The sequence below is a fragment of the Nicotiana tomentosiformis genome, chromosome 5, assembly GCF_000390325.3.
Source record: "Nicotiana tomentosiformis chromosome 5, ASM39032v3, whole genome shotgun sequence".
Classification (NCBI taxonomy): domain Eukaryota; kingdom Viridiplantae; phylum Streptophyta; class Magnoliopsida; order Solanales; family Solanaceae; genus Nicotiana; species Nicotiana tomentosiformis.
In genome coordinates, this window is record NC_090816.1 from 34,139,276 (window position 1) to 34,149,880 (window position 10,605).

A 10,605-nucleotide genomic window follows, 5' to 3' on the forward strand; every position below is an offset into this window, starting at 1 on the left:
TTTGTGAGTCCATGATATTTGTATGGTTATAAAAATTTCTCATTAAGGGTAAAATGAGTAAAATAAAAAGTTTAAAGTTGAATGATTTACAATTATAAAAATGTATCATTTTTTTTAAACGGACTAATAAGGAAAGTATGTCATTTAAATATCTAAATTGAAACGGAAGGGTATCAATTATGCTCTGAGAACAAGAAGGAGCCCTTGACTTGCAATGACTAAAAACCTTGAATTACACAAGCAAAAAGAGAGAGAATTAAGCTTCAAGGTTTATAATCAAAGATGTTTCATCTTGAGGCTATTTAGACCAAAAATCAATTAAGAAAAGATTTAGTTGGTCAATTTAGTGAAGTGGAGATGAAGGCATTCAAATTCAATGGAGGAGATTAATCAACTGCTGATTATGACATGACAATTATATTACTTGATTACTTTCTTAACAATACGCTAATTCAAGATCCATCAATACCTTAAATGACCTTCTAGAACCAATGTGGAATTGCTTTTCATCTTGCCAAAGAATGTCTTTGGAAAAACTTGAGGTTTAAACCATTTCAAAACAGTGACAAAAGGGGCTGTTAGTAGTGGTCCGTAACTTGTAAATCAAGATACAAAATCCTACAATGTGGCAAAGTGTTCTCTCATATCCCATAAGAGGCACTAATTTTTAAGTATAATCGTTATTTTAATTCTGTGCAATGTGTCCTCCCCCGAAATCATTATTTCTTCGTCGGAAAATTACACTGTTTAGCTCGGTGTAATTCACTAATGTTATTTAAATATCTGCAATGTGTCCTCCCCGAAATCATTATTCCTAATTGAACATCACGTTTTATTTTCTTAATTTAGTCAAAAGAAGATTAAGAATTTGGCTTATATGTCAATCACAAGTGGCACTAGCAGTGGTACTAGTAGAGTAGTATATGTTTAGACAACTAACATTTCCTTTACAAAAGAACAATTCAAAAAGACTCCTATTCTATCCGTTGACAATTCGAAATCATGCACTGTCCAATAATATCATTAGATTAGGATTTTGTTGACAATTTAGGTGTCTCAAGTGAAAGTACAACTAAAAGTATTGTAGTAATAACTATTTATCGCAGGACTAATATAATTTGGCTTTGAAGAAATATCTAATAGTCCGAGTAGTTGAGTGTTTCAAAGTTATTATCATCCAAAGTATTTAAATACCATTATCAGATGCTTTTACTTACTTTATTGATTCGTTTCACATTAAATAATCATTTATTAAATACCATAAATCTATAACCATCTGAAAAATAAACAATTAAAAGTGACTTCCAATGTTCTATTGTTTATTTAATATTTTGAAGACATCAGTTTTGAACCAAAACGAGAACGATGAACCGCAATAGGTTACCTTTTCTATCGTTTTCTAGTTCACTTAGGAACATGGAATACATAATTTTGCAGTGGGGGGAGAGATGGAACGTGGAGTTCTATTTATTTATTTACTTCCTTTTTTTTAAACCCTACCTTAGATGTTGAGAGAAGAATGAGAGGTGAAGATGAGCCAGAGAGAAGGTCGGTTGTGAGAGCAACTGTCTCAGATATTTTTTTTATTATTGAATCAAAAAGAAATCAACTATACAATTTATATTATTTCCTAATTCACTAACTTAACCCAATACTAACTTGTGTCCAACTAACTAACTATAGTTACAACTAATGTAACTCATTATATACACAATGTATCACTACTACTAAGACTTAACATTTTTACACTCCTCCTCAAGTTGGGTGATGAAATACATTGATCATCCCCAACTTACACACCATATCATTGTGTATCTGCTTTCCAAGGCCTTTAGTCAATATGTCTGCTACCTGATTTTTGCTACATACATGTTCTGTCTTGATCAACCCACTTTGTATCCTTTCTCGTATAAAATAACAATCTATCTCTATGTGTTTACTGAGCTCATGATACATGGAATTTGAAGCTATTTGCAAATCTGCCTTGCTATCGCAAAATAACTCCATGGGCAGTTCAATCTTCATTCCTAGCTCCTGCAACAGTCCCTGTAGCCAAACAAGTTCTGCCATTGTAGTTGCCATACTCCTGTACTCAGTTTCAGTTGAGCTCCTTGACACTGTACTCTATTTTTTGATTTTCAGGAGATTAGTGAATCCCCCAGCTTGATACAATACCCTGTCACAGACTTCCTGGACACCATACATGATGCCCAGTCTGCATCACAAAAGGCAGTGATTCTTCCAGATTTTCTGCTACTCATTAGTAACTCCAATACTGGTTGGTCTTTTATATATCTAACCACCCTTAAAGCTGCTTCATAATGCAGCTTTGTTGGAGCATGCATGTACTGACTCAATGTTTGGACAACAAAAGAAATATATGGCCTAGTGATAGCCAGATACAATAACTTTCCCAACAATCTTTGATATGGTCTTCTATCTTCTAATTCTGGACTTGTACCTTTATCAGATTCAAACAACTTGTCATACTCAAGGCTGGTGAACTTCTGATTTTGTTCTAGAGGTGTTGTAAGTGGCTTTGCTCCCCCTAGACCACATTCTGAGATTAATTCTAAGGCATACTTTCTCTGATTCATAAGTATACCCTTAGATGATCTTGCAAATTCAATCCCCAGAAAATATCTCAATTCCCCTAAGTCTTTCATTTTAAAGTTGTTGTTCAGGATATCCTTAGCTTCTTCTATCAGTTTAGTGTCATTCCTAGTGATTAACAAATCATCCACATATACTAGAATGATTACAAGATTGGCATCTTGGCCTTTTGTGAGTAAAGAATAGTCTAGCTTACTTTGTGTGAATCCTAATTGTATCAAAGCTGTAGTAAGTTTTAGGTTCCATTGCCTACTAGCTTGTTTCAGCCCATACAAGGATTTGAGGAGACTGCACACTTTGTTCTCCCCCTAGCCACCAAATCTTTGAGGTAGAGACATATATACCTCTTCAAACAAGTCCCCCTGTATGAAGGCATTATAGACATCCATTTGGTAGAGAGGCCAGTCAAACTGGGCAGCTAAAAAAATAACACACCTGACAGTAACCATTTTGACCACAGGAGAGAAGGTATCATGATAGTCTAATCCCTTTTGTTGAGTGAAACCATTGGCCACTAATCTAGCTTTATACCTTTTTACACTACCATCAACTTTGTACTTCACCTTGTACACCCAAGGTATCTTACCTGCATGTAGATCAACTATATCCATGTATGGTTATTAGTAAGGACATCAATTTCTAATTTCATTGCCTGAATTCAGTTAGAATCTTGGACAGCTTGAACAAGTGAAGTAGGTTTAGTAATAACAGAGAAATCTGCTAGATAAGCATGGTAAGAAGGAGTAATAGGACAAGAAGTTTGATATAGGGTATGTAGTAGTGGAAAAAGAGTGAACATAGTCTGTTAGCCATAAATGAGGTTTGGATGTTCTGGTGGATTTTCTCAGAGGAAGGGAAGGATAAATGGAAAGTACAGAAGGAGATGAAAAGGTAGATTAAGGAGAAGGAGTAGATGAAGGATGTGAGTAGGAGAAGAAGTTAGGGATTCATTGGTTGAGGGTGAAGGAATAACATGATCAATAGAAGCAGGACTAGATTTTGCAGCAGGAAAGATGTCATTCACATAAGATTATGAAACAAATGGCATAGAAGGGGAAACTTGTGGTTCAAGAAAGGTGAATTTAGGATGTTTGAAGGGAAACACTGGCTCCCTAAAGGTGACATCCCTATTCACAAAGAAGATGCATGTTGTAATGTTGTACATTTTGTACCCTTTCTGAGTTTTTGAATAACCCATGAAAACTGCTGGGATGACTTTGGAAGAAAGTTTGTCAGAAAAATTGGGCTTGGTGGCATAAAACAAGTAACCAAATACCTTCAGGTATGTGAGAGGAGGTGGTATGCCATGAAACAATTCATAGGGTGACTTTCCTGAAAGAGATGAAGAAGGCAATCTATTTATAAAGAAGGATGTTGTGAGGACACATTCACCCCAGAACTTTAATGGAGTATAGGCTTGGAATCTAAGTGCCCTTGCCATTTCAAACAAGTGCCTATGCTTTCTTTCAACCACCCCATTTTGTTGTGGAGTACTAACGTAAGAACTTTGATGAATTATCCCAAAATAGTTAAAGAGATTAAGACAGTGAGAATTAAAGAATTCAAGACCATTATATGATCTGACAATTTTAATAGAGGCAGATAATTGATTTTTAATCAAGGCAAAGAAATTCTTGATAAAAACAATAGCATCACTTTTTTGTCTCATCAAGTAGACCCAAGTCATTCTAGAATAGTCATCAACAATGGTAAGGAAAAATATAAAACCATTATAGGTACATTGTCTATATGGACCCCATATATCCATGTGTACAAGTTCAAAAGGAGATACAGTTTTTAACACACTAGTAGGAAAAGAAAATCTAGTTTGCCTTGCTAAAGGACAAATGGTACAAGATTTAGATGCTTGACCGGACAAGTGACTCTTCAGCATTGGGATTTCTTGGATGACAAAAACTGGTGCATGACCAAGCCTTTGGTGCCATATTGAGAAGTGATCAGACTCAGTAGAAGATAAGCAATAATGTTAAGGAACAAGATAAGTTGAGGGTGTACAGACTTGAACTGGTGAAGGCTTATTGACAGGTTGAAGTACGTATAAACCATCATTCTCCTTACCAATCCCCCTAACCTTTTCAGTACAGATGTCCTGAAAGATACAAAAATCAGTATAAAAACCAACCCAACATTGTAGTTGCTTAGTTAGTTTTGAAATGGATAAGAGATTATACTTGAAAAAAGATACATATAGCACATTAGTCAGTAAATTGTCAAACAAAGATACTGAACCAATATGTGTGACAGAGGTAGTTTGGCCATTTGGTAGGTAAACTTGGCTACAGTTTGGAGCTATTAATTCAGAGTTAAACAGATGATCTAGGCTAGAAATTATGTGATTTATTGCCCCTGTATCTATCACCCAAAGAGTAGTATCACAGTATATAGTTGAACAACTATTATAGCAAGGGGATATACCTGCCATGTTGATGTTTGTCTTTTGTGGAGGTGGTGCTTTGTTGATCAGCTGCAGGATCTGTTGGTATTACTCTAGGGTGAAGACATGCATAGTCATTCCAGGAGCAGGAGTAGTGCAATTGTCAGCTTGATGTGCATTGTGTGCAATGTAGTTAGAAGCAATAGAGTTGTCATCATAGTTTGCATTATTCACTAAAGGGACTTTGTTGCCATTACATATTTTTTGAAATCTGTCAGAAGTCCTTCTTTTAGTGTTCTTAAAATTGGTAGGGTATCTAACCAACTTATAGAAATTCTCCTTTTTGTGACCTCTCATATGAGAGTAATCACAGTAGAGTGTGTTTGTCTTCTTGAACTTATTCCCTGTACAAATGAAAGAATTGTGGAGTCATTCAAAATTCAGTTGCTGGAGAGGCTGGACACACTGATTTATCATATTTTATTGCATCCTCTAACTTTCATATTGTATGATCATATTGTAAGCTTGATCCATAGAAGGACTGGAAACTGTCATCAAAATTTGACTGCGAGATTGTGAGTAAGTCTCATTTAGCCCTATCAGAAATTGCATCAGCTTTTGCTGCTCTATGTGGTCTGCATAGGTCTTATCACTTCCAGGAAGAGGAACCATAGACAAGTATTTATCCCAAACATTCCTCATTTTTGAGAAATACTCAGAAACAAATGACGTACCATATATCATTGTATAGATCTCTCTATGTAGTTGATATACTCTAGTGAGATTCCTCTTGTCAAAACGTTCTTTTAAATCCAACCAGACCTTATAAGCATTGGATGAGTACATCAATCCATTAGCTAATTCTCTCGAAACTGAATTTCTGATCCACGACAAGACAAAGGCATTACATCTGTCCCACTCATGAATTAAATCTCCTCTATAATCTTCCCTTTTACAGCTACCATCAATAAAACCTAATTTATTCTTCGCTAACAGTTCAACTTTCATAGAGTTACTCCAAGCAGTGTAATTTTTAATTCTAGTTAGCTGTTGAGGGATGAGAATACAACCTGGAGTGTTAGACGGGTGCATGAATAAAGGATTCCTTGGATGAATATCTGTGAATCGCTCTGTGTGGTCCACTATGGATGTCGTCACCGGGCGTCGACATGTCATCACTTGTGCTCGGTATTTTTCACGAGATTCTTTAGGAATCAACAAGAGAAGAAACAATTGCTGCTCTGGTTGACCTAGAATTCACCAAAAAAGGATGATTTTGACTCACATACGATGTAATTTCCCAAATCCAACAATGGCGAAAAATTAGGGTTTGTTTGCTACAATCCTTTGATGGATTCAACCAATTGCGTGTCCGATCGTTCTCAAATGCTCATTTACCCGCTCAATCACCACCGATCGATGGCTCTGATACCATGTTGAGTGAAGAAGAGCTAGAGAGAGAAGGTCGGTTGTGAGAGCAACTGTCTCAGATATTTTCTTATTATTGAATCAAAAAGAAATCAACTATACAATTTATATTATTTCCTAACTCACTAACTTAACCCAATACTAACTTGTGTCCAACTAACTATAGTTATAATTAATGTACCTCATCATACACACAATGTATTACTACTACTAAGACTTAACATTTCTACATTAGAAGCTCCTCTTTTTATTCCCGTGTTGATTCGAACTCGCAATCTGAGGACGGAAGGTTAAGGATGCTTACGACTTCAGCAATCCTCTCTTGTTATCGAATGTTAACTTGCATTGTAGCTAAATTTTTTTCTTTGTTTAATTGGAGTGAGGTGCGTCTGGAAGTTGTGATATTATTTGAAGGAAATATGAACCCACCAGTTACTATCAATTTAATAGAAATATTTTGTTAATTAGTGTTTCTTAGTGGGAAATATTTGGTTTGAAGAAGTTTGGATAATGGAATTCAAAGGAAAAAGTGAAAGTTGGTTTAGAGAAGCTGCAACTAATTGCACCTGTTCACTCTACTAACACCACCAGCAATAGCCAATAGGTTGAGCTTAGTCCCAAAGTGCAAACCAACAAACTTTTAATTATTACTATAAGGAGTCACAATTCTATATGTTTTTCTTAAGTTAGTTTGATTAGTTGGGCAAAAGTATGGTGTCTTACTTTTTAAGTCTTATAGAAGTATTTGTCAAAATATGTTTCATTCCCTCTTTCTCGCATTAGCATACGTGAAGCAATGCGTGATTTCAAAGGATTGTGATTACTTAATATACTTGTTCTCACACTCCACACTCAAAGAGTTCCATAGATTTCTTCCATTATTAATTAAAATACCTATAGTTAGCTCTTCCTCATCCTTCACTCGGTAAAAACTTACCGGCCTTCGCACCAAACTAATGATAATATGACATTTGTATTTCATATATTTGTTTATTACCTAATTATAGTTAATTAATGTGCATTTTATCTCATTTAATACTTAATCATGGTAAAGTACATTAGTTGATGTAAACACCGGATGTGAATAAGTATTCACACACTCGCCCACTATAACCTCGAGTAAAGAATTTAATTTATGATAGCAAGATATTTTCTATCATCGCCACTTTCCAGGGTGCTTTTGGTTGTTCAAGAGATCAAGACTCTTGCCTTTTAGCTGTAGCCCTCAAACAACCGCCCAACAAGAAAGCAACGCTGATTTTTTTTTTTAAAATTTATACACTACTATGCTTAACATGCTGTTTGACCCTTTAAAATGCAAACGAGAAATGAGATTAAAAAAATAAGAAAAATTATGTCAACGAAGGTACAAAAAAAAAGGGTAGAAATTTATAAACAGTGAATTAATGAGTAATCTTATTTACTGAACTTCTAAGATGTCTGTCAAAATTGAGACTGCTAATTACAGCTCTATGTTGTATCCTAGAAGCACTACAACAAAAAAGGCTATCTATGCAATTTATTTCTAACATCACTAACTAAATTGACATCATCTCCTCTTTATCTTAACTGCAATTTCTGACTGTGCTCCAACTCTCATCCCATCTCCACTCTAGTTTTCCGGATTCCGTACACAATTTTGTTACCCTTTGCAGAGGAGAATCCATTGAGCTAATTGTTTGCCTTGAATCTTCGACAGTTTCTGATTCCTCCACTGAATTCCAAATGCGTTGATCAAGAATGCTTGTTGGGGAACTTGTGATGAAATCTTCATTTATCTTGCTGTTTGAATCTGATTGCTCAAGAAACGGATGGTTGAGGAGCTGTTTAGCAGACCATCTCTGTTTTGGATCCCTTCTCAAGCATTCACTTAAAAAATCCCTTGCTTGTGAAGAGAGAAACTTTGGAATTTCTGGGATTTGGCCAGAAAATGCAATATGGCAAAGCAAAGAAGCAGGACTGTGGTTAACAGTAGTCCAGGGTGAGGCACCAGTGGCCATTTCAATAATAGTGCATCCTAATGCCCATATATCAGCTGCAAACCATTGTTCTTCTCCGCGTGCTACTTCTGGTGCCATGAACATAGGCGTGCCCCCGTTCCACTTAGCCTGATCGACTGACCTAGCACAACCAAAATCTGCAATTTTTGCACCGGTTTTATATAACAGAATGTTGTGTCCCTTAATGTCACAATGCACGATCCCTTTCGAATGTAGATAGTTTAATCCATGAATAATTTGCTTCGTGTAATATCGGATCAACTGCTCATTCAACGGGCCTCCCTGTATTTCATCGGTGAGCGTTCCGTCGGGCATGTACTCCATCATAAGATTGAACATGTCCTTGTTGTTCTCTCTGGTTACATCGTACCCCTTGTAGCACACTATATAAGGGGAGCTCAAAGTGGACAAAATTTTCTGCTCCTTTTGCAAAAACTCTGACTGTGACAACTCCACGGATTTGACAGCAAAAATCTCGCCAGAGCAGCGTGACATGGCAATCGAGACGGCAGCAGAGGAGCCGTGGCCGATGGTGGCGCCTCTTGTCCAGTCCATTTGAAGAAGAATTTGGTAAGTAGCAAGTTAGCAAGTGAAAGAAGTTTTGGACATGTTCTGTTTTTCTGGTTGGTTGGACACTACAAAGAGGTTTATATATAACAGAGAATGTCCAAATTAGTTTGGTAACGCTTAGGTGGGCCTTTTTTTCCTCTTAAAGACTTGAAAAGTTTGACGATTCCTTTAACGTGGACAAATGCTTTGTGGCCTTTAGGCAGCTTTGAGTAGGCCGGATGACATCACTTACTTGGCGAATTGGGTTGCTGCCACGTGGCAAACTTTAGAATGAGAAAGTGAAAAATAGGTAATTTAATTTCAATTATATTTTTAAAACAAATTTGAAACTTTGAATGAGTTGATTAGGTTGGATGCTTTGTTTTGTATTGGGGGTGTAACGACTTTTGAAGATTAAATTTGGGAGTTAGGGAAGGTGTGAGAGTGGGTTTAACCACCCAAAAATGTCTGCTATTGATATTTCTTCCCAATTATATTCCACCTTTTGGTAGTCAGTGAATTCAAGTGGAGGTATGAACTAATATTTTACTCCTTCACATGATAAAAATTTGTCAGCAGTATTAAACTTCTTGGTATAAAAAATAAGTAGAAAGTCAATCAAAAGAAAATAGTTTTATAGCTAATTACGTTCTTGGTGATTATGTCATATAATTTCTTTCTTAATGCTATTTCAAGATCCAAATCATCTTTACTTGCCTTCTAGAAAGTATTAATATGATCAGAATTGCTTTTCAACGTGCCAAAGCAAGAATCATATACTTGGAAAACCTTGAGATTTCAACCATTCCAAGACAGTGACCAAAGGCCAAAGGGACTGTTAGTAATGGTTCTTAACTTGTAAATCAAGACTCTGGAAATCCTCTAATGTGGCAAAGTGTTAAGCAAAAGTGCACCCAAATCATTCCTCTCATTTTACACACCAGTTTCTACCCAATGCTGACTTTCAGTTTCTGCTGCCTTCTTTTCTGGTTTTCCCTAACTTTTCTTCTATAAGATGGACATAATGTTTTTGAATATAATTTCTTGAATTCAACCATTGCTAAGTAGAAAATCTTGAATACATGTAGGGTGAATGTACACAATAAAGAGAAGATTAGGCAGTTTCAGAATCACTGCATTTCTTCTCTTTTTATAAAATTTTAATTAAGTATGAATTTTACCAACTTTACTTTGATGCATGTACCAAACCATGTGTATCTGAATTTCATTCTAATGTGAATATTACTGCTAACTGTTTACATTGATTTCCTACCTATTAATTATCCTAGCAATGGACTGCCAGGATTTAATAAAGATAATAAATTTTCGAAACAAATGAATTCTCCATTTTAAAGACCCATTTTAAATAGGATATGATTTTACTTTTTTCTTCCAATAACATAACTAATAGGCAAATGGGGAAGTTCAAACTCGGGAAATTGCAGTAGTGAATTGTATCTCTTTTGCTAATGAGTAGTTTCGCCAAATAGGAGCTATTGAATTTGATTTGAAGGAGTAGTAAAATAATAAGATATAAAGAATAATAGGTAATATACTAGGTGGGCTTTAGTGGTAAAGTAAAACTGTAAAAGCCAAAAATCAAAAGAATACCTTATCACT

The 10,605-nt window shown here is 35.7% G+C and overlaps 2 protein-coding genes across 2 annotated transcripts; both read right to left on the minus strand.

Annotated features, from left to right (window-relative positions):
• Positions 1-2,138: 2,138 nt before the first annotated feature.
• LOC138892147 (uncharacterized mitochondrial protein AtMg00810-like) lies at positions 2,139-3,224 on the minus strand. The gene is made up of 2 exons (XM_070175846.1): positions 3,049-3,224; positions 2,139-2,721 (listed from the first exon to the last, which is right to left on the minus strand). Exons 1-2 carry the CDS (start codon positions 3,222-3,224, stop codon positions 2,139-2,141), a joined length of 759 nt encoding a protein of 252 aa, XP_070031947.1.
• A 4,611-nt stretch (positions 3,225-7,835) lies between these two features.
• LOC104109326 (mitogen-activated protein kinase kinase kinase 17-like) lies at positions 7,836-9,149 on the minus strand. The gene has a single exon (XM_009618587.4). The coding sequence runs from the start codon at positions 8,989-8,991 to the stop codon at positions 8,002-8,004; it is 990 nt and encodes a 329-aa protein (XP_009616882.1). The 5' UTR covers positions 8,992-9,149; the 3' UTR covers positions 7,836-8,001.
• Between the last annotated feature and the right edge of the window lie 1,456 nt (positions 9,150-10,605).

Bases quoted from the DNA above. Each gene is read 5' to 3' on its own strand.
- LOC104109326 (XM_009618587.4), bottom strand. From the start codon at position 8,991: ATGGACTGGACAAGAGGCGCCACCATCGGCCACGGCTCCTCTGCTGCC.
- LOC138892147 (XM_070175846.1), bottom strand. From the start codon at position 3,224: ATGGATATAGTTGATCTACATGCAGGTAAGATACCTTGGGTGTACAAG. The intron at 2,722-3,048 runs GTGTGTTATTTT...GTTAATCACTAG, and splicing joins GTCAAAATGGTTACTGTCAG to GAATGACACTAAACTGATAG.